The sequence below is a fragment of the Aphis gossypii genome, chromosome 1, assembly GCF_020184175.1.
Source record: "Aphis gossypii isolate Hap1 chromosome 1, ASM2018417v2, whole genome shotgun sequence".
NCBI lineage: Eukaryota > Metazoa > Arthropoda > Insecta > Hemiptera > Aphididae > Aphis > Aphis gossypii.
Window position 1 is genome coordinate 77,990,924 of NC_065530.1, and position 24,148 is coordinate 78,015,071.

A 24,148-nucleotide genomic window follows, 5' to 3' on the forward strand; every position below is an offset into this window, starting at 1 on the left:
TATTGTTTATGAAAATTTATTTTATGATTCATTTTGTCGGACCCTTCCCCCCATGAAAAATTATGCAACTGTTACTCGATGATCAAAGACCGATGCGTGATCACACCCTATGAATTATGAATTATGATAGTAGGATGTACTAACTACTAAGTAATGTCTATTTTTTGTCTTTTTGTCTTTATAATAATGTAATATTGTAGTATAATTATTGTACTATTTATACAATAAATATTTATTTATTATTATTATTATCTAAGACTGTGTGTCATATTTTGTTCGTACTATCTTACGACGACTACCGAACTCAAGCGATCTACCATCTGTATTGTTTATTAGTACAACAACTAAATATATGTAATCAATGGTGGCACCTTGTATTTCCACACATCGTCACATCAACATCAACACTTGTCAGTTGTTACTTGTTAGTTCTACGTCTACCTTCCATGGTAGTGGTAATGTAGTATTGTGCGTGTGCCGAGTCGTATGACGTATAGTCTATAGGTGCCTAGAGCGCACGTGCGTTTTCTTGAACTTCAACGATCGGCAACTAGCAACCTCTGTTAGTTTACCGAGAATATCAAAAACTTTACAAAAATTAAAACTCAATTGACGTTTCTTATCAATTTTGGTGAATGTAAGTATCTTTGAACGATGAAAAATATACATTTACAGATTCTTATATTAATTTTAAATTAATTTATTTGCATTTTGTGTGAAAAAAAAACAATATTTTCGACATTAAATTTTAGGAATAATTAATATTCTATCATATTTTCAGTATCTTCCTATATATTATAAATTTAAAGTTTTTTAAATTGGTGAAATATTATATGAAAACCATGGTTACCTATTTGTTTCGATAATAAATAATTATAGAACAGACGGTTTTTTGAAGTCTGTATCATGATAATTACTTTATTTTTGATAAATATTGGGCATTTCTATGAGTATTAACTATTTATATATGCCATAAATTCTAGTATAATATAAATAAAATCTTATACATTATGATCTAACATGACATTTATTTTAGCTGTATAGTCTTAGTCTATTATTCAGTGTTTCAGTTAGTAATTTCATTCTTCACACTGCATATTACATTACTACATTAGTACATATTTATAAATTATAAACTATGGATTAGACAGATACTTCATAATATTGATGAAGTTTAATATACTTATAATATACTATGATATATTATATTAAATAAATTAGATGTTTAATTAATTGAAAGCACTGAAAGTCTCTTCAAATTCTGAAAACTGTTTTTTCTTGATAGATTTCATACTTATTACGGTCTTGTTCATTGTTCATTTAATATTGTAACGTATAAAGATAAAATAATTTTAAAAAAAATATTCAAATAATTTCATAATTAATGTTCTGAGTTTATGATAGACATCTAATTGAAAAATTATATTTTAATACATTATTAACCTATTATTATTATTGGTATGTTTTTTAATTTAATTTTTTATATAATTAAATGTAATGACTGTATATTATTTATTTTTTTATAGGATGAATAATAACAGTATGTCTAATATAAATAAATTTTCATTAATAACATCGAACATTCCTGTTGACTTGGCATTTGATTTCATCTCCAAAATTGACGTACAGCAGTGTTTAGAATACCTTACAGCATGGTATTGTAAAGTGGGCTGTATCCAATTATTTGACCAAGAGAAAATTTTAAGTCTGGATACAATACTAAATCAGGATTTATTAATAAAAGTAATAGCAAAATTGCCAACAGTAGATTGTGAGGATTATAAACTTCAAAATGATATGGAAAATCAATTTCATCAAAAACTTATTGCATTGTATAATTTCAATATTAAAAAATTTCTAATTGATTTTAAAGTACAAAACAATTATGCTAATTTGGCTCGAATAATTTGTAAATATTCAAATAAACCAATTATGTTTAATTTTAATGTACCAACATTAGAAAATGCTTGGGACTCTTGGAATACTTTTAGGAACATGACTGGTTATAGTTTACAAATTGGCATAGTTTTATGCCTCACTAAATATGTACCAACTCATGATGAGATAAATCGGTGGATTGGTGAACCCATATGTGCTTTATCTGTTAGTACAAATCTTTTTATTTTAAACAAAAAAGGATATCCTGTACTTAGTGAAGATCATGAAACTATTTTGAAAATAGCAATACAACAAAAATGGACAATAATTTTATCAGGCGAACCATTACCAAATATGAAAGATTATTTTTATTATATAATATTTGTTGCTAAGAACATTAATATTCCATCTCCAATATTAGAGTGTGATGATCTTCTACAACTGCCCTTACAACCACTAAGAGATAATCTTATGTCTTGTGTGTATCATGTATTTGAACAAGATCCCATTAAATATACACAATACCAAAAAGCAATATATTTAGCAATTATAGACAAAGAGGTAAAAAATATTGTTATAGCTGTTATTGGTGCTGGTCGAGGTCCTCTAGTTAAAGCCAGTTTGAGAGCTGCAGATTTAGCAGCCGTTAATGTTAAGATATATGCAGTTGAAAAAAATGAAAATGCCATACCAACACTTCTTATGTATCAAAAAAACGTTTGGGGCGAATCTGTTGATGTGGTGTTTAGTGATGGACGAGAGTGGGATCCACCCGAAAAGTGTGATATAATGGTGTCTGAACTTCTAGGATCATTTGGTGATAATGAATTGTCACCTGAATGCCTAGATGGAGCTCAGAAATGTTTAAAAGACGATGGTATCAGTATACCTTGTGAATATTCATCCTATTTAAGGCCTTTAATGTCACATAAATTATTTAGTCAGACTATAAAAAATGAAGCCATCGATGAGTCATGCTTATCAAATTCAAAAGATGCTGCATTTGAACAGTCATATGTCGTTTTACAGCCCAATAGTTATAAGCCAACTAAAACCAAAAAATTGTTTACATTTAATCACCCCAAAAAAACATTAGAAAGCAATGCTCGGTATAAATGCCTTGAGTTTGAAATAACTTCTAACATGCAATTGCATGGTTTTAGCGGCTATTTCGATGCAGTACTGTATAAAGACATTATGATAAGCATAGAACCATTAACTGAGAGTATTGGTATGTTTAGTTGGTTCCCTATTTATTTTCCAATCAAAGATACCATGCTAGTTAAATCAGGTAGTGTTATATCTGTTCATTTTTGGCGGTGTTGTGATGAATATAAAGTATGGTATGAATGGTGCGTATCTTCTCCAAACCAAACACCTATTTATAATTGCCAAGGAAAATCAAATTCTATAAGACTGTAACTTATTAAATACTTTATTTTTATTATATTTGTAATATATTTATATTGTTGACGGATGTTGATCTTTTAAATTTTAATAGTCAATTTTTGCTATTTTAATGTAATAATTAAATTTAAACATATATAACTGAATATAGTTATTCAATAAATGTCATTAACTATTTATTATATTATACACTTTGTACATATTATTAAAGTAATTTAAAAATTGATTATAGAAGAAAATTATGGCACAATAGTAAAAAAAATAAGAAATTAACTCAAAATAAATTTTCATTTAAACACTTGCATTTTTTAGTAAATTATTAAAAGGTTAAACTAATTTTATATTTGTTTAAATATTATTCTTTGCCTTTAATTTTGTTGAATTTTATGTTGCCATTGTTTTAAGTGATAACATATAAGTATTTGAATAATTCCCTAGTAATTTTGAAATGGTTTGTCATTCCTACTAAGGCTCTATAATATATATATATATAGCTCTCTAATTCCTACTACTTGGCCACATTAGTATCCAATATCACCTGAGAAAATATTTAAAATTAGAAGAAAACGCTTTAATTTATCGTTTGAACATTGAAAATTATATGATATGACAGGAAACACCACATTTCTTTATTCTGTATTTCATCAATTTTAATCTTAAGTAAAAAATAATAAAAAAAAATTTAAGACAAGTAGGTGCATATTTATTTTTATATAACCTTAAATTTGAGTACATAGGTATCTGTTATGTGATAAGTAAAATCACAAGTATAACAAATGGTCGGATGGTAGTCGAGATAATAAAGAACTAAAAGAGGGAGTCCTGGAGCCCAGTGGATAGGGGTAGTTGAGATTTCAAGACTACTAAGATAGTGTTGTACATACATTTTGAACATTTTGTCGTCTTTATACTCTACACAGGTAGGTTATTAAAATATTATTTCTGCTTTAATTAAAATAGCGTATGGTGTAAACAAATAACATCAATTTTTATAAGAAACTTAAATCAATACATATTGCAATTTTTTAATAATTAAAAAAATAGTTGATTCCAAATTAATTACGTACCTACCTACCTATATCTACGTTGTAATAAACTAATTAGGTAGGTACATATTATAATTATATTTTTTTGTTTATTCCTGTATTAACTGCAAAAAATTAATCGAATTTTTTTTTATATATATTACTATTATCTACTTGTTTAATGTTCTTGGAAACATCTTAATTTTTATATTTTATAAATGTACACCAGTTAAATACAATTATTATTGGTACCTACTTATACAATAATTTATTGAAAAAAATCCTGCACCTATTTTCGGTATCTTCGGTTGACATAGAGAGTTGTGACCACTCAAATCTACGACGAAACAAAAAAATTAAATAATTTTATTATTTAGCTTTATCAAGTAGACAAGTAAAATAACTTTTAATGTATTTACTTTTTAGATTAGGTACCGAAATTTATAAATTCCAGACTCTATAAAGGTAATTAAACCCCATACACTGCAGTGGTAGCGGTAAAATTGTGTCCGGACTCAATTTAACGCTAAGTACCGCTGCAGTGTGTGGGCACCTTAAGTTAAATTACATATTATACCTATACTTATTTAACAAGAATCTAATAGCGTACATTATTATATAGGTAGCTAATTGCTTTTGAACATTCCTATTAAATCGTTGAAATTCTTCAAAAATGTCAAATTGATAAGCTTGTACCTAGTTTGAGTAAATGATATAATATAATATAGATTATATAAATTAGTGAGATATACACCGATGTACGTAGGTATATATATACCGCCTATATTCTATAGTATAGGTACTCGTTTAAAAATATAATTATAATTTTTAATTACCAATATATCTTATACCTATTCATTTAACGTTAAAAAACTGTTAGATATGGTATCATAGAATATATATATACATACATATTATATAAATAACACAATATTTTGAAACTTAGTGATGGAAATAGGTAGGTAGGTATAAAATTGTTTATAAAAAGTGTTTTGCACGTATATTTGAGATTTTTATGTTGAAGTGAGAAAAATTTATGAAAATCTATAATAACTAACACCAAATCAAAAAAATATTTAATTTTTAATTTTTTTAAATTAGGTAGGTACTAGGTACGTCGTACGTCAATACCTACTCAATATATTTTATGGTCGTTAATTCATAATTTCATTGCGAATAGGGACAAAATTAACTTGACCGTTATTTGGTCGCGAGTCACCAACATTTGAACGAAATTTAAAATAATAAAACTTGAATGTATTATTAGGTGGAATTGTGGAAATAGAAACGACTTCTTCAACTCTTATTTATTCACCACCAGCGTAATTGTTATCAAACTAATAGGTATAATATTACATAGTAAATTGTGTTATTTGTCTGATACATATTCTGATAGCGATTCAGTAGCTATAATATAATATATATAGGCGGATTTAAGGAGGGGGCCAGAGGGGCCTAGGCCTCCCATGGCCATATAGGTAATAATATATTTTAAAATACCATTATACTAATATAAGTGTTTTTATAAAAATATGTACTAATGTAAAAAAATATTGCCCCCCCCCCCCAAAAAAAAAACAACAAAATCCTAGATTTACCACTGAATATATAAATAATTGGATAATTGGAATAAATTACATTATGTTATTAAACCATTTTCAATATGATTGAAAAATCATCATTATTTCAATAATTTGATATGATCATTAAATCATATTTATGTTAATACAACAATTTTGGATTAAATGATAAAGACAAACATACATTTTAGCATTAAAACATTCAATTTTTAAAGATTTTATTATTGTCTATTACTTGATAAAATTTCCAAAATATTGGAGTCGGATTTAATCCTATAATTGGCTTAATATTTTAAATAAATTAATGTATTTATTTGATAATTGAATAAGTGAGTTAGGTACTTCCCAGAGTTTCAACAAATATCATAAAAATTTGAGAAAAATAGCTGGAACAATTTTTAAATGTATCTACCATCACAATAGGTACTAAACTTAACTGACTTTACTGAACAACACCGAATAGTCCATAATGTCGTGACAAGACTACCTATATTGTGATCTAATATAAATAGGTACCTATATACTATATTATCCTCGTGCTCATAACAGTCACGTCTAAATGACTTATCAAGCCACAATCATTTGTTCTAAATTTTATCCGCGATCATTATTATAATACAGTACCTACTACCTAATTAATATAAATTCTAATCTCGTAATTAATTAAACGTTGAAGTGTAAAAATTCATTTTGATGAAATTGGATGTATTATTAACGAAAAAACATTGTTTTTAAAAAATTTTATTATTTAGCATATATTCAATAATTAGTTTAAGTATTAATTATAGTAAATGGATTAGGTATATTTATTATCAATGGTTTAAGCCTGTAAAATGTTATTATTTAAGAGATAAGCAACAATTGACCGAATTCATAACCTAAGACAATAATATTAATATTATGGTAATTTATAATGCGCGTAATACTCGTATTTAAATTGAATCGCAATACTTTTACCGTAATGAATAGACATGATTCTATAAAACTAATACAGGAAACTTTACTTTAACGAAATGTTATTTAATTATATTAAAAACAATTGTTTTTTGTCGATCATATGACTCTATATAGTATGAAAATTCGGAATTCCACTGTAATTGTTAATTGTTGACCCTTGCATGTCAGATAAGAACGTGCGATTTTGTTACCTTTAGATATAATTTTTATTATATAACCTATACTACCTACTATATTAGTATTAGTATCTGCTGTGACACTATAATGTTTAGACTAACTCTATTTTTTTTTTATCGTTTATGAAAAGGCTTACGATTGCTGGTCTCATTGCTGAAGTCGTCAGTGTGACTGTTTCAAAATAAATGTCTAGTCACAAAATGGAACGAGCATTTTCAACATTTGTGGTTGTCTCGATGACGGTCATTATTGTGATGGCGTCGGGCGATCGACTACAATGTAAAGACCCGAATGGACAATCGGTCGACTGGTAAATAAAACCGATTAAGTTTTTAATTATTTTAGGTAACTTGTATAATTTATTATAATAATAGTGTATATATGCAATATGGATTAATTTCTATCCATGTTGAACATCGATGAAAATACATTGTATGATATGTTGACAATATTGAGTGGCGAAGAGTGAATTGCACATTTATAGGTAATGTCACACGATTAAAGTAAAAGTAAAAATCATTATAAATTATATAAAAAAAAAAAAAAAAACCATAGTCAATATATTATTTCAGTATAATATATGTATAGACGTGAGTGTCATGTATGAATGGTATACCTACTCAAAACATTAATAAATAATGCTAATACCAACTAATAAAACGTTTTACCGAAATTAATTTCTTATACTATATGCGTACTTATTAATTTTTAAACATTTATTTTAATTTATTAAAAAAAGGTTTACCGCTATCAAGCTGCCAAAACTCAAGTCAAGCTTGTCAAATGGGACCATTTACATCTATATGGACGCCAAGAACCCGGAATGGACCTACTCTACAGGGATCGTAACCAAAGAAAAGTCAGCTATCGGACACACTGTGTCGCAGATGTATACGACCAACCAAGCCTATAACGAGGTAATTTTCTCAATAATATAATAACTATTATTATATTTATTTTTCATCTGTATGCATTTATTATTGAGTAAAGTTTCGTATAGCTACGTAAATCAACAACTTAAATACGCGTTTTTGGCATGTAACTTATAAGCAAGGCCGTAGCCAGAGGGGTTTAGGGTTCAACCCCCCCCCCCGAATTTTTTTTTAAAATAAGACTGAATAGTTAGAATTTCATACTTTATTACATAATTATATGACATATTAATACATTAACCCTCTTCAAAATATTTTTCTGGCTACGGCCTTGCTTATAGGTACATATTTCATATACAAACACAAAGTTTAAGGGTATTTGATTAACATCATAATAATTAATTACAATTGGATTCTGCCGATTCTGGTGATAAAAAAACATCAAGTATAATTGTTTACACATTTTTGTTTTGAAAATATTACTCAATTTTCTTATATCATCGGGTTTGCGATCAAAGTTTATACTGTCATAAAATGTCTTTGAGTATATCTTTTTGATATAATAAATATCAATCGATGTATAAGATTGTATTTTAATCTGTTTGATATTTATTCAACTATATACGCATAGAATGTCTTTTAAATATATTTTCTAGGATATGAGGTTTGTGAATCAATAATTTTGAACCATTTTACAGTTTTTAATTGGTTCTTACGATTGTTCACTTTGAATCCTTTTTTATACCTATTTGTATGATGAGCTTTACTACCTACTCTAGAGTTTATAGTTAATAATTAGGTAATATATTTTATGCACGTTTGGTGTCAGATTTAAAGAAAATACACCGAGTATTGTCATCCTTTTTGTTTAATTACCTATTATATGTTTTGAAATTTATAAAATTACACGATGTCGTCACCCTCGAGACCTAGAGTTAGAGATACTTATTATTTTTGGATAAATTCAGTATCTACCTATAGTATAGGTCCCATACTATACCAGCACACCCGTATATTTTCCAGTCGATAATGTGGATTGTGTACAACGATGAGCCGACAAACGGTCCCGCGACGTTCACAAAGGGTCACAGCAAAGGTACGGTGGTGGCCGACAAAAGTTCGGGCTTTTGGTTAGTGCACAGCGTGCCCAAATTTCCGCAGTTGCCTTACCAGAATAACAACTCTTATACGTATCCCAAGACTGGTATTAAATACGGCCAAAGTTTTCTGTGCATGTCCATGACGGCTGAGGAATTGGACAAGGTAGGTGAGTATTTATGCCCATTTTTATCATTACATATTTGGACGGTGACTTTGTATTTTATTAACCCTGCAGGCAATCAGTTAATTAACAACGAAGTGATGGTTTACGGCAGTCACTTCGGAGGCGATCTGAAATCGACGTACCCGGACTTGTACAATGCCACTCTGCCACACAAAATTGTGAAAAATGGCGGAGTAAGGTTACAACCTCTTCGCTCTATTGAGGGCTTTGAGTTTTTATCCATTTCTAAGAACAGACATTTTGGAAAAGGTAAACTATGCATGTGTCCACTTCCTATATTATGTTATTTTAATATGTTTTAACTTTATTAATATACAGAACAAAAACCACAATCTATAAATAGCAGTCTTATTAATAATTAATGTAAAATCGTTTATTTCATCACACAACTACTAGTTATTTTTTAAAAAATTGTAGATTTATACGATGGTTATATCACTCAGATGGCACAGTCAAATGTGTACACAGAGACATGGTTGAATTCGCGTGATAGGTTGAATTCATCGTGTTCCGGCCACTACAAGTAAGTTGAGGTAGAAATACACTAAACGGATAGTTAGATTCATTTTTCCAAATAATAATGGTTTTAAGGACTATGAACATTAAGTCGTTGATCACGAAGGACATAAAAGGGTTGGAAAACGTATCGTATAAGTCGGCTTTGGACCATTCCAAATGGGTTGTGACCGGAAAAAGTTCTGTACCTTGGACTTGCATTGGTGACATCAACCGAGCTGTATGCTTATATTTTAAATATGTTATAAATATAAATTTATTAGCACCTATTATTTAACTTATAAATGTTAATGGTTTTAGAAAGAACAGATGAAACGTGGAGGTGGAACAGTATGCATAAAATCAATGCCTATATGGAATCAGTATAAACAACTGGTATCAAGTATTGAAAAGTGTAAAGCTTAATGCTAAATAATTATGTGACTCTTGCCAAAGTATTACGACTGTTATTGAAAATGTCAACGTTTAATTTCTTAAGTATACTATTTCAATTTTTTTTTCGCTGAATATGAACAATGGTCAATGATTATGATTTTTAAATCATTTTTAAAAATTAAGTTTCATAAAATATTATGTATAGGTACATATAGGTTAGGTATGGTGTATAAGTAAACAAATAATATGTATATTGTGTTCATTTCAAAAATATACTTAATAATTTTTTATTTACATTTAAGAAATGTTTAATTTAAAAAACAATTTATTCAAAATTATGAGCTAATGTTTTTTGTAATAAATTGATCAAATATAATATTGTGATTTATTAATTTTTCTGTTATTCAATTATAGTGCCTTAAACTAACAATGCTATATGCCTATATATATGTATAAAATAAACCGTGTTATGGACACACTTCTTGTGTCATTGAAAAAAATGTCAGAAGTTTATGAATTTGGATCATGCTTTAACAGATCAGTTGAACTGAGGAATCAAGGATGAAAAAGCGGTTAGGTATTTTAAGATGAGTGATTACATTTTTTTTAAATTGTGTTAAATGTAATAGTGTCCATGACAAATCAGATCTTATTTGTCTTGGTAGGTAGTGTCGAAAGTGTCGTAATAGCAGCTACCAGGTGGTAACAAATTACGTAAATCAATTTCAAAATCATATTAAAGTGTTATACTGTTACTGTTACATCAAGAACAAGATCTAAGTGTGAGTTATCTAGTTATATTCAACAAGTTGTCAACAGCTGAATTCATCTTAGTCTATTTCACCGAGATAGGCCAGAAACGCTGAACACAGCATCTTCTTTGTCATTAGTCCGGGAGGTGTGTCACACAGAAGCATGTTCAGCTAAAATGCAATTACAAAGGCGTTGAGGGTTCAAAATGTAAAAAGCAAGGCTATTAAAAAAAAAAAACCTATACAAAGTAACATTTACTGTAATAAACGTTGAATATGATGAGAATTGTATTGAGAAATATTTATTTGATTTAGTTCTATTGAAGGTTAATTTTATTGAATCCTATTATTTTTTAAGTACAGCGACGAGCGTAGAACATTATAAACTTATAACAATTATAACACATTGCTATATAAATTGTTAGGTACTTATATACGGTATACGAATGACCTTTGTAATAGGCCATTTGCACACAACTCGCTATAAAAAAAAAAAAATTGTAAATCATTAAAACAATATTAAATAATAGTCTTTTGAATAATTTCGTTTATTATTTATTATTTACAATAAAAAAAAAATTATAAAAATATATTAAATTGAAAATTCGAGTAGGTATTTATTGTATGATTATTAATTATTATCTTTTTATACCTGAGCCAGTGTAGAAAATAACCAATAAGTTATACAATAAATGCATGCAAGTGATAAACTATTATATATATATGTAGGTACCTCGATGGCTTGATACCAATATTAAGTACAGCCAAAGTTTTCTGTGCACGTCCATGACGGCCAAGGAACTGGGCAAAGTAGGTTATATCAATTTTTATTAAAATATGTTTAAATGACAACTGTGTTTTATTGTTTTATACTTTACTGTCTGTAGGTAAACATTTTATCAACAATGAGGTGTTGGTATACTATGGCAGTTACTTTGGAAGCGACCTGAAATCAACACACTCTGGAGGTTCATATAACATCACTACAACTCAGCCGCACAAAATTCCAGGAGTGCAAAATAATGGAAGGTTACAGTCTTTTAATACTACTAAAAGGTGTTGAGTTTTTATCTGTTTTAAAGAACAGATATTTTGAAAAGGGTAAACTATGCAAGTATCTATATATATTATAAACTATCTATTATGTATTTATAGTGTTTTAACTTTATTAATAAATGGAATGAAGATACAAACAAAAACAATAATAATAAAAAAAAAATTATATAAAAATAAAACACTTAACAAAAATTTTATTCAATAATATGTACTTATAAAATGAGTTGAACTGAATCCAAGTATGACCAAATCAATGTTATGAATGAAAAATTATAGGAATGCCCAGGTAACAAATATAAGTGAATGACTATTTATATGATGATGTATTTAATTTTTTCTTATTTTAATCTGTTGATTACATCACACAACAGTTTTAATGTATATAATATACAAAGTTATACATTTGTACAGATTTAATAATATATGTGACACAGTCCGTGTGGACTTAGTTAAATACTAGAGCTCAGTTCAATTCATCATGTTTCAGTCAGTACAAGTAATTTGAGGTAGAAATATATTGAGCATATTGTTTTATTAAATAATAATGTTTTGAGGGTTATGAATATTAAACTGTTGACTATAAAGGACATAAAAGGGTTGAAAAACGCATGATTCAATTTGACTGTGGACCATTCCAAATTGGCTGTGACTGGAAAGAGTTCTGAACACTGGACTTGCATTGGCAACATCAATCGAATTGTATACTTATATTTTAAACACTATAATATGAAAAAAATTTTAATATTATTTAACATAAAAATATAATGGTTTTTAGGAAGCAGTGACATGAAACGTGAAGGTAAAATGGTATGCATAAAATCAATGCCAATATGAAAACAACATAAATAAATAATAATTGACACTCACTTGACAATGACTGTCATTTAATATTCCACTGTTATGCATTTAGTTTTTAAATATTCATTCAAAGCTTCTTCACCTAATGCAGACAATTAATAAAGTGTAAAATATATTAAATAACAAATTAAGCTAATTCAAAAAAGGAAAAACATACCTAAATCTTTACCAAATCCAGACTTTTTGAAACCACCAAAAGGTGCGGCAACATCAGTTTTATTATAAGTGTTTATAAATACAGTGCCAGCATCAATTTTTTCAGCAAATCGTAATGCTTTGCTTATGTCTTTTGTAAATATGCCGGAAGACAGACCATAATCAGTTGAGTTTGCTCGCTTGATAACTGCATCAAGATCACTAATAGATAAACAATATATTGAATTACAATTTAATATTAAAAGATTTTTATACTGTTCTATAAATATACAAAACTTCTTTTTATACCTGCTACTAAATTTAGTTATAGCCATAATGGGTCCAAATGATTCTTCTTGAGCAATAAACATATGATCTTCAACTCCTGTGAACACAGTCGGCTCAAAATAGTATCCTGGTCGATCTAGACGTTTTCCTCCAATTTTCAGTTCAGCTCCTTCATTCTTTGCTTTATTACAATAGTTAATTAATTTTTCCAAATGGGCCTTATGATTTTGAGGTCCATGATGAGTGTCACGTTCTAACGGGTTTCCAATTTTCTAACATAGTATAAAAAACTATTAAACTATATGCATTATCATAATTCATAACTAATATTAAATGTACTAAATTAATTGCAATAAAATAACTGAAACCAATTTTGATTAAAATTTTTTTTTTTAAATATTAAACCTCAAAGTTACTTATTATTCATTAATAATAAATAATATTAAGTACGTACACTTTTTAAATTTACTTTAAATATAATATGGAATATTTTTATACAGTAATATGTTGAGTATTTTGTTTTAATATAAATTATAAAATTGAGTTAAAAGTTGCTTAAGTATTTTTTAAATTCTTTCTTCATTTAATCATCTATTAAGAATTTATTCTTTTTATTATTACTATTATAAAACAAAAATTGCTATATCTACTTTCTTTACACAAAGCATGTGGTGGGAGCACAGAGTTATAATATGTTACATATATTGACATAACATTAGATTATAAATATGTATAGAGCAAATGAAAACATTTTTTTTTTTACAAATTACAAATTTACCAACTTAAAAATTTAAAAGATAAAAATAAAATTTTAATAAAAAAAGATTTAATCTTATATTTTAATAGTCAAGATTAATTAATTATTATCAATTTAATCAAATGATGTATTTATATTTTTATTCTAAAATTGTTTTCGGATGTACCAATTTTGAAAAAATATTGATTATTAACAAAATAATCATGTGCCTAAAAAGAGAATTTAGGGTACTTTACGTTAGTTTAATAATTTTCTGACGAACTTACAATTTTTTTTACTTCTTCAATAACTTTTTCGACAAATTTGTCATGTATACTTGAGTCAACAAAAACTCTACCTGCCGCTATACAATTTTCTCCTTTATTGAAGAACACTCCTCCCATGCTCTAGTAACAACAAAAATTAACTGCTTACAAAATGAATCAAACGCTTTCAGAGAAACAAAGAAACATACCATTCTAACAGATTTGTCCAAGTCACAGTCGTCGAGTATAATCAGAGGGGATTTTCCACCAAGTTCTAAAGATACTTTTTTGAGATTTGATTCTGCTGATGCTTTCATGATCGCATGGCCGGTTGCCGTGCTGCCAGTGAATCCCACTTTTCTGATGTCTGGATGTTCAGCTATTGCTCTACCAGCCTCAATACCTAATACACCGTAAGTGTTATTACATTACAATTATAAAACAGAATTATTCACTTAAATCTACTGTAATAATACCAAGTCCAGGAAGTATATTAATAACCCCAGCTGGAAAACCTGCTTCAACAGACAATTCGGCAAACTTTAAAGCGGTGAGGGGTGACACTTCTGTTGGTTTCATTACCACTGTATTACCCGCCGCTAAACAGGCTGCCATCTTCCAGGACAACATCATTAAAGGATAATTCCACGGGGTAATTATTCCACAAACACTATTTTCAAACAAAATCATAAGATAATATATAATAATATAATATCATAAATACTTAAAGTTGCCATTTTAAACTAACATACCCAAATGGCTCTTTTTTTGTAAATGTCAAATTTCTATTGGGTCTAGCATGTGATATTGGTATTGTTTGCCCATGTATCTTATCTGCCCAACCGGCAAAGTATTTCCAAACATCAATAGACATGCCAATATGAGTTTTTAAAGCTAATGTGTACACTGCACCAGAATCAATGGACTCTATTGTTGCTAATTCTTCTCTGTTTTTATCTAATAAATCTGCTATTTTATACATGACAGCTCCGCGATCTCGGGGACTCATTTCAGACCATTCTCCTTCAAATGCCTTACTAGCTGCAATAACTGCTTGATCCACATCAGCTTCAGATGCACATTGAATCTAAAATAATACATGTTTTAATAATTTAAACTCAATAAACTCTTGTGATTTATAATATGAAATAATACATTAAAAAAAAAAAGTTAATAATATTCACTATTTATAAATAAACATTGGGAGCAATTCTTACTGAACAAATAACAGATTCATCAGCAGGATTGATGCATTCCAAGGTCTTTCCAGACTCTGAGTCTACAAACTGTCCATTAATGAATAACTGTTTTGCAAACTGTAATTTCATATTGTTGACTTCAACCACTACTGGATCATATTCTACACGAATATTGTCATCGGTTGAACCTCTAGACCTCTTTACCAAAGTATTACAGAAATCAGAGAAAACAGGAGACATGTATACATCATCATTCTTGAGTGTTAATTTCAATTTATCTTTGATCTCTTCAATTAACCTAAATTATTTAATCATGGAAACTGAGTGGTTATTAACTAATAACTAGTTACAATAGTTACATTGTAAAATTAAAATTACATAATTTATTACCTCACAACGTCCATAGAACCTGCTCCAGATTGAAAGAAATGAGTATCCTTTGCAATGTCCATGTTAAGGATATTTTTCCAAATGGTTTCCACTACAGGGATGTATGCTTTCTCTTGATCTGTATAATCAATAGTTTCTTGGGCTGTATCTGCATTACCGTAATTTGATGCGGCTATCATTTTGCCATCCACAGACAACCTCTCAATGTTTATCTAATAAAATAAATTGAAAAATTGCATTCAGTGTATAATAAAAATGCATTGTATTAAAAAAAAAAAACAATTTTTTAGGAAGATAAAGTTAATGCCTTCTATTAAATAATAAATAATATCATATTTACTTTTAGACCATCATTGCAAGTAATCAATAAACCTTATCATGAACAATAGCTGGAATTTGAAGTGTATCAACAGTTACTTGTTTACCAGTAGGTGATTCATTTTTCCAAATAGATGATTTGAATAATTTTACTTCTGTTTCATCTATGATAGTCCAAGCACCTGGAGAACTATCTAACCCTCTAATAAAGTTCTGAATATCTACTCCACTTTTGGACCAATCTACCTAAAATTAAAAGTGATAATAAATCCTTCAAAACTGTAAAATGTATGAGGGTCTTACTTTCTGTAAAGCCTTTTTTCTAACAGATGGTTCAAAAGAAGACCCTTCTGTAGATTGGGGTATAACTGGAGCTGTACCATTAGCCACCATATCAACAGCTTCAGCCTAAAAAAATATAATATAATTTCTTTGTGTCAAATAAGTCAAGTACATCAATTATTAATTGACAGTGTCCACACAAATCCACAACTGTTTATTATTATTAAAAATAATTGAAATAGATAAGATAATAATATCATAGTTACTATTGTGTAGTCTAGTTTAAAAAAAAAAATAATAGAAAAATCCATTATAATTTTTTTTTTTAATAAAACTCATAATTACCATACTTTTGATGCCTTCAGGATATAGAAATCGATTATACAAAGAATCAACAGTGTCGTCTGGTAAAACTGGGCATGATTTTTGAGACAATATTGGACCAGTGTCAAGTCCATCATCAGCCCAAAATATAGAAAACCCGGCTTCTTTGTCTCCATTTATCAATGTCCTACAACATTATATATTTAATTATAAATAAAAAAAAAAAAAGAACTCATTATACTATCATACCAATTTATAGCGCTAACTCCTCTGTGTTTAGGTAAAATTGAAGGGTGATAACATATGCTTTTATGTTTTGGATGTTCAATGACCTCCATAGGAATAAACTGTGAACAAAACGGTAGCACATTCAGTTCAGCGTCAACTTGTTTGTACTGTGCAACAATTTCAGGTAATGCATTTTCACCTTTACGCCATGATTTAATTTTAAATACTGGAGTATTGTTTTCAGAAGCAATAGCCGCTAATTAAAAAATAAAAATAACAACAGTGAACAATTATGTATGAAATTTAAAAAAAAATTTCACAAACACACACATATGTATATTTGAACCATTAAAAGCAGTCTTTATTTAACAACCAACTACAAAATTATAAATATAATTAATATAGATCAACTATAACAATCATACCTATACTTATACTACATAATTTAGTGTTTATTTGCTATAGTACCATAATTTATGATATTAATCAGTAAGTCAGTACCTACATTCAGTTTTTGATTTATTTATTTTAAGAGTAAGTCTAAAGGGATAAACCTTAACAATAACATTAAATAAATATTGAGTAGAGTTTAATATTTAATCACATGTTGTAAATCAAATTTCATTTTTTAAATAATTTTCTTTTATATCCAATCTTTTTATAACATGAATATATTATGAATTTTTCTTTTTTTTTATTTAAGTTAATAATTATGTATACAAATCATGTAACTACTGATAACTGATAAGTATTCTATTTTGTATGCAATACATAATATATATTACTCACATGTTGTGAGTCTAAGATATTGAATTTTATTTGTAATATATTTACACTAGTATTCTTTGTTGAAATAAACTAAGTTTATTATTTTAAAAATTAAACATAATTAATTTTAAATAGTTTCTATAATTAATAACAATTATTCCTATTAAAATTATAATTGAGAGTAGTTCAATTAAATCTAACTATGTAATATTTCTTCATTGAAACAGAACAATTTAAAATTGAATTTAAATTGTCAACAATAGTTCAATAATACTGGAGGATTTATTTTATATTAGCATTGATTAATATTTATAATCACTGACAAGTGATATTGGTTCTTAAATGAAACCAACTAAATTTATTTTATACTTTTATACTTGATATATTAAATATTACTAACTGTAAAGATATTTGTTAAATTTAAGTTTGAACTAATTGAACTAAATTATCAATAATGAGTAGTTAGTACAAAGTTTAACATTTGCAATTTAAATCTAAATATATTAATACTATAATCTTTGTAGATATTAAATAGTACTAATAGATAAGCAAATAATTTTTTTTTTATTATTAAATTTATTTAACTGTTATCAGACAAATAGAAAATTATTCCTGAGAAAAATTTAGATAGAAATAGCTTACTTATTTTATATGTTTAAAAAAACCAAACAAATTTAATACTTAGTAGCAAAATAAAATTAATAGGATTAGGTACTAACTTTTTGTAGTAACATTAAATGAGAAAAAAATTAAATAAAAAAAAATTGTTAAGTAGGTTATTAAATATTAAACTTGGATAATAAATATATATTATATTTTTTGCAAATAATTTAATAGGTACTTTGTATACCTGAATAATAATGATATTCTTTTTTTAGTTTTTATACTTTCACACAAATAATTATTAATAATATATAAAAATAAAAATAATTCCTTATTTTTTTTGATAATTTAAGATCAATATGGCATAACTATATGAAATTAGTTGATACCTACCCAATGGATCTTGCCGATTGCCTTTGTCTAATATGGTAAATACACCAACTACGCGGTGACCGTTTTTCAATAACAATTTATACACTTCAGCTGCAAAAGTACTCTGACCAATTATGGCAACATTTAGGTCTCGTTGGTTGATCTGCAGAGAACAATAGATCATTAGAATAATTGAGATGACTGTTATTTGAAAAATCATACTTACAAGACCAAAACGGCTTATTGGTCGACATTTTACAAATTTCTTGAGCATCAGCATACTGAAAATCGCTAGCAACCACAATGGCCCAGATAAGTACTCAACTAGTCTCAACTAATAACTATTAAACTGTTTTTAAAAAAAATTATATAAGTTAATTAGTTTTTTTACTTAATCCTAAAGAAAGTGTACTTTTACAAAACTACTCACACGTCAGTGGTAGTTTCTAAAATCTAAATACTATATCTTTTTTTATTTTATTACTATAGTATTTTAATAATCTAATTTCAAAGAAGACGACCGAGTTTAAACTCTAAAAGTCGGCATCCGGCACTGACCACTGACCAGTTGTGGGCACTGGGCAGTGACCACCGTTAGTGCCTTAGTGGATAATACGATTACGATAAAGAAGATGCACATGATCTAACTATAAATATAGTTATAGTTATAGTACTTATTAAATTATCAGGACGCACACGTGGATGTGTGATTATTAGATAAGGTTTATCAATTTATCACGACGAAGACTCACGACTTAATTTAACTTCACATTTCGTTAGCTTTTGGAGACAGAATAATTAATAAATAATAATACATTGTTATAAAAATGACTTAGCGATGAACGACTGTGTTAGATCATGGCAGTAAATAATCTATTTTGAGCTACTTATTTTGTTTTAAAATTATTCAAAATTCTTTAACCCGCGAAATTAAATTTTCGAAAAAATGTCCAGAAATTTTCTAGTATAAAATATAATTTGGTACTTTTTACCAAATTAATTCATTAAATAGTTAAAATATGTAAAATTTTCTACAGATTATAATTTTCAAACATGTTTTGTTTTTGAGGTAGGTATTTATAAACATTTAAAGTTTTCGTTTTTTTTTTTTTTTTTTATGAATTTCAATAAAATTACTTTTACAGGATCAAATAGAAAACATAATAATAGGTTCCTCATAACCATAAGATTTTATTTACCAATTAAAAATAACGTCATAACGAAAATAGGTATATAGTAAAATAATTTTTTTACAAACTTAAAGTTTTAACAAAATTTGTAAGATCTCGAATATTTTCAAATTATTTTGTAATTAGATATTTATAAAAGTTTTAGGTTCTGAACGGAGCTATGAATGTAATGATTTACAATGTGTGTTTTATTTTTTTTATCTTAGTTATCACCTTTAATAAATACCCAGTAAAAATGCTTCGATTTTTAATAATACAGGTAAGTTTCACGTAGAAAATTGGATTTAGTTAGATGGTTTTATGGGTAATTAAAAGTAAAGAATTATCAGTACTTTTTTTTTATAATCGGGTAAAACAAAAAATAATTAAGGTAAAACTTTTTTTTTATGAAAATCCAACTTTTGAATTTTGATAACATTTTCACCAAACGTTATATTATTATTTACTATTTGCATTATCTATCACTATTTGCGAAAAAATTTTTCAAAATATTCGACTTATTTTGAGCTATTTATAGACATAACAATTTTCATTTTATAAAAATTGTTTACTATAAATGTCGATTAAAAATCATTCAATATTTCAAAAGCATTGAGAATTTTATTTCAAAATGTAACATAAGTAAATCTTACATCAGTTATATCTGTATAAAAATATTGAAAATACGTAAGCACAATTTGTATTAAGAATTATATCAAAAACCACAGGGTGACATAATTTTGATTGACCAACTAAGTTAAGATTTCAAATCTATGAATTTATTTTACATTTAATGATTATTTAATTTATTTATAATATATTTAGTACTTTAGTAGTAATAGTAGCATATTATTTACAATCGTTATTCAAATATAAAAATTGCAGTAGAAAATACATTTATCTGATTTTAAATGAAACTTTAAAAGATAATGAATGGTAATGTTGTGATAAAAGATAAAAACACCGCTAACAGTTTAATGTTATTGATAAATCATAAACAAGTTACAAGATTGAAGATTAATAAATTTCAAATATTTTCATTCATAGAATTTAGTATTTACTAAATACTTAGCTACTTTAATTATAGTTTTAAAGTTATAACTTATTGTAAATTATTAATAATAAGCGTACTTATAGAATTATAGATTATTGTTAATAACTACTGTGCCTATATGAAATTAAAAAAATAGTTCCGATTCTAGAGCTGTATTGTTGTAATTTTGGTTCACTGTTCAAACTGATTAATCATCATTGAAAACTTAGTTTTTATTCCATATTTGTTGTTTTGGTTGACAGTGTTTTCCAATTTTGATCACTTGAGTAAAGATATTGCTCTTGTATCTGAAAGTAATATGTCAGTGAAAATAATTGATGGCAGTGTATTAGAAGGTGTAAGTGATTAAAATACTATCTATTTATTATTTTATAATACATAGTATTATTACTTATTAGTTTGTTAATTACTATTTTAGAATTTAATTGTTGATCACTAATTTTTTCTCCAGACCCAAAAAATCAATCTTACCTATTTTTGTATTATTTATATTTATAATATTTTAATAGGGTGGCCAAATTCTACGATTATCTGTAGCATTTTCATGTCTTTTGGAGCAACCTATATTAATTAATAAAATAAGAGCAGGTCGATCTAATCCTGGTTTGAAACCTCAACATTTAGCTGGTAAGTGTTAATAAATAAACAAAAATTCTTTTTAACATTAAAATATTGGTTTGCAGAATAAAAAATTATTAGTAAATATTTATTTTATAGTATGATTAAAATATAGATAACCCCTAGGTGCAAGAAGGCTTTTAATTCTTCAATTAGATTTCTTTATTACTTTTTTTTTTTTCGTTAATATTTATAAAATCACTTAAATTTAAAAAATAAATAATTTGCGACATACCTACCAACTTTTTTAAATTTGGCTTGCATATAAAAACAAAAAAAAATTGTCCGACTCAACTTAAGATCTAACTATAACTAATTACCAGACTTATAAAAAAAAAAAATGTTGTTAATTTGTACCTATCTATACAGTTGATACATTGATAATCCATAAGTATTCTTGGATAATTAAATTAAAAAAAATATTTTTAAGAGTAAGATACGGTATAAGATTAAATGCATAATTTAAACCTATTGACTTTTAACAATGAAATCAAATCATGATATTGGTTAGTAGATTAGTTAAACACCTAACTTAATTAAAATATGTATTGTTAAAATATGTATACATTTTTGTAATTTTTAATCAATATGACAATATTCAAAAATAATTATATTATAGGAATCCAATTAGTTAAACAAATGTGCAATGCAACTACAAATGGTGACCGGCAGAACTCTTGTGAATTAACATTCCAACCAAAAACTCTAAAAATGGGAAATTTCAATTTAAACGTCAATTCTCAAACTGCTGCGTATGATTAAAAAAATATTTTCAAATAAATTTGTAATTTTAACCATTTATTTCATAGGAGTATTCCTTTGATGATACAGTCGGCTTTACCTGTAGCAATATTTAGCAATCATAATTCCAGTATAACTATGAAAGGAGGAACTGATGTTAGTTTTTCTCCTTCGATGGATTATGTTAAAAATGTAATACAAAGAATTAGCTATTTCTATTTCTATTATTTAATTTTAATGTTATAAATTTTGCATAATAGGTTTTATTTCCTATTTACAAGCTATTTGGTGTTCATTGTGAAGCATTTATAACTAAACGGTAATATATCTTTAAGAAATTATATTATTTTAATTTAATTTATTATTTATTTTAGAGGATTTTATCCCAAGGGTCGTGGAGAAGTAATATTGACAGTAAATCCTGTTAATGAATATTTAAAGCCTGTTGAAATTAACAATTTTGGGGGTCATCCGTCTATTAAAGGATTTGTATTTATAGCTGGACCAAAACATCAAAGTAATAAAAATAACCAAGTATGTAATATTATTGTTATATTTTATGCACATTTGTAGGATTAATATATAATTTTTTTTATAGTAACCATATAGGTAATTACTACCAACTAATAACTTTTTTGAGAAATTTTTATAAAAAATATTGTTTCATATTTAAATATTGCTATGTTGCTGTGTAAAATATTGTTTTTTTTATAAGAGCAAAATCTAATCTATCATAGTATATGGTTTATGTACCTATAGTTAATTCAAGTAAAAAATAAACATAGACTAGTTGCACAATTGCTTAAACTATTTTTTTTTTTATAGAAAAAATCATTATGTTCCATTTAAAATAATTAATTACCTTTGTTTAAACTTAATAAAGTAAATTATTTGAGAACATGTTTTTAATTTAATAGTAATATTACTAATATTTAGATAGTTCAAGATATAGCAACAGCTGTCAAAAATAAATTAAACCTATCTGGTTATCATAAAATTACAATTGAAACGGAGGTTGGAGATTCAGATGGCTCTGGTGGAAGTTTAGTGTAAATTGAAGAATTAAATTAAAAATTAACTTTTAATATTTATGTTTTTTATTTTATAAATTAATATCTAACATATTTATAGGTTGGTTGCCGACTCTGGAACCTGTTTGATTGGTTCATCTGCTCTATATGATATGAGAAAATCAACTGTAAATAGTATCACTGATGAAGCTTGTGACAAACTTTTATTAGATTTGGAAGTCAAATCATGTGTTGACCCAAATGCATTGGATAATGTATATATTTCTTAAATACTTATCATTTAGATATATTAGTCAATAGTCATAATATTTTACTTTAAGGTTAATGTTTTTAAAATATTAACTTATGTCTTTTATTAAAGCTCATTATTTTTATGGCACTCGCAAATGGGAAATCAAGAGTAAAATGCCGAGAAATCACCCTGCACTCTAAAACTGCTATTTATATTGCTGAGCAATTTACTGATGTAAGTTAAATTATTGATTTGTAGTCTATAATTTCTTTGATATATTAGTTAATATTATAAGATTAATTTTTCAGGCTAAATTTAGTATCAACAAATTGGATGATGGTTTAAATGAAATCATTTGTGAAGGTATTGGATTGAAAACTTTCTAATTCTTAATTTCATAATAAAATAATGTAATTAATTAATAATTTACAAAATATTCTATAATACTTTTATAATTCAATGCTAAATTTTAATTATTCATAAACTCTACAGACTATGTTAAAGTTTTTGTTGTACATAAAATAAGTACTTTTGTATTTTATTATTAAAAAAATATATAATATAATAGAACTTGAAACAAATTTGCTTAAAAATAAATTTATTATTTAACATAATTTCTATCAGATTTTTGGTTTTTTAATGTCTGTATAAAAATT

At 26.6% G+C, this 24,148-nt stretch overlaps 4 protein-coding genes across 6 annotated transcripts; 3 read left to right on the forward strand and 1 right to left on the reverse strand.

The window, feature by feature from the left end:
- Window positions 1–295: 295 nt before the first annotated feature.
- On the forward strand, window positions 296–3,472 carry LOC114127989 (protein arginine N-methyltransferase 5-like). Its single transcript, XM_027992382.2, has 2 exons — window positions 296–637; window positions 1,527–3,472. Coding segments are annotated over exons 1-2 (1,776 nt in total). The 5' UTR covers window positions 296–635; the 3' UTR covers window positions 3,301–3,472.
- Window positions 3,473–3,993: 521 nt separating this feature from the next.
- On the forward strand, window positions 3,994–10,464 carry LOC114128000 (cell-death-related nuclease 7). 2 transcript variants are annotated; one of them, XM_050198192.1, is made up of 8 exons: window positions 3,994–4,204; window positions 7,155–7,334; window positions 7,764–7,941; window positions 8,920–9,163; window positions 9,233–9,430; window positions 9,599–9,704; window positions 9,773–9,917; window positions 9,998–10,464. In XM_050198192.1, the coding sequence occupies exons 2-8, from the start codon at window positions 7,210–7,212 to the stop codon at window positions 10,100–10,102; spliced, it is 1,101 nt and encodes a 366-aa protein (XP_050054149.1). In that variant the 5' UTR covers window positions 3,994–4,204; window positions 7,155–7,209; the 3' UTR covers window positions 10,103–10,464. The 2 variants fall into 2 exon arrangements, with proteins under 2 accessions (XP_050054149.1, XP_050054148.1); XM_050198191.1 differs by lacking the exon at window positions 3,994–4,204 and having other exon boundaries at window positions 6,894–7,334.
- Window positions 10,465–11,965: 1,501 nt separating this feature from the next.
- On the reverse strand, window positions 11,966–19,271 carry LOC114127948 (cytosolic 10-formyltetrahydrofolate dehydrogenase). The gene is given in 17 exon segments (XM_050198188.1): window positions 11,966–12,599; window positions 12,748–12,820; window positions 12,896–13,095; window positions 13,183–13,433; window positions 14,185–14,304; window positions 14,373–14,566; window positions 14,640–14,833; window positions 14,916–15,250; window positions 15,381–15,660; window positions 15,753–15,964; window positions 16,093–16,127; window positions 16,130–16,316; window positions 16,374–16,478; window positions 16,698–16,863; window positions 16,926–17,160; window positions 18,669–18,810; window positions 18,874–19,271. Coding segments are annotated over 16 exon segments (2,766 nt in total). The 5' UTR covers window positions 18,928–19,271; the 3' UTR covers window positions 11,966–12,599; window positions 12,748–12,764.
- A 782-nt stretch (window positions 19,272–20,053) lies between these two features.
- On the forward strand, window positions 20,054–24,106 carry LOC114127966 (RNA 3'-terminal phosphate cyclase). 2 transcript variants are annotated; one of them, XM_050198194.1, is made up of 11 exons: window positions 20,054–20,096; window positions 21,113–21,207; window positions 21,380–21,497; window positions 22,108–22,240; window positions 22,298–22,421; window positions 22,490–22,548; window positions 22,604–22,763; window positions 23,166–23,278; window positions 23,361–23,514; window positions 23,622–23,726; window positions 23,801–24,106. In XM_050198194.1, the coding sequence occupies exons 2-11, from the start codon at window positions 21,169–21,171 to the stop codon at window positions 23,876–23,878; spliced, it is 1,083 nt and encodes a 360-aa protein (XP_050054151.1). In that variant the 5' UTR covers window positions 20,054–20,096; window positions 21,113–21,168; the 3' UTR covers window positions 23,879–24,106. The 2 variants fall into 2 exon arrangements, with proteins under 2 accessions (XP_050054151.1, XP_050054150.1); XM_050198193.1 differs by lacking the exon at window positions 20,054–20,096 and having other exon boundaries at window positions 20,821–21,207.
- Window positions 24,107–24,148: the final 42 nt, after the last annotated feature.

What these genes read in the sequence shown, in the direction of transcription:
- LOC114128000 (XM_050198192.1), top strand. Translation starts at nt 7,210, where the DNA reads ATGTCTAGTCACAAAATGGAACGAGCATTTTCAACATTTGTGGTTGTC. An exon ending in CCAACCAAGCCTATAACGAG is followed by an intron (nt 7,942 to 8,919) that starts GTAATTTTCTCA and finishes TATATTTTCCAG; the next exon opens with TCGATAATGTGGATTGTGTA. An exon ending in TGAGGAATTGGACAAGGTAG is followed by an intron (nt 9,164 to 9,232) that starts GTGAGTATTTAT and finishes TTAACCCTGCAG; the next exon opens with GCAATCAGTTAATTAACAAC.
- LOC114127966 (XM_050198194.1), top strand. Translation starts at nt 21,169, where the DNA reads ATGTCAGTGAAAATAATTGATGGCAGTGTATTAGAAGGT. An exon ending in GTCAATTCTCAAACTGCTGC is followed by an intron (nt 22,241 to 22,297) that starts GTATGATTAAAA and finishes TTTATTTCATAG; the next exon opens with GAGTATTCCTTTGATGATAC. An exon ending in TTGCTGAGCAATTTACTGAT is followed by an intron (nt 23,727 to 23,800) that starts GTAAGTTAAATT and finishes TTAATTTTTCAG; the next exon opens with GCTAAATTTAGTATCAACAA.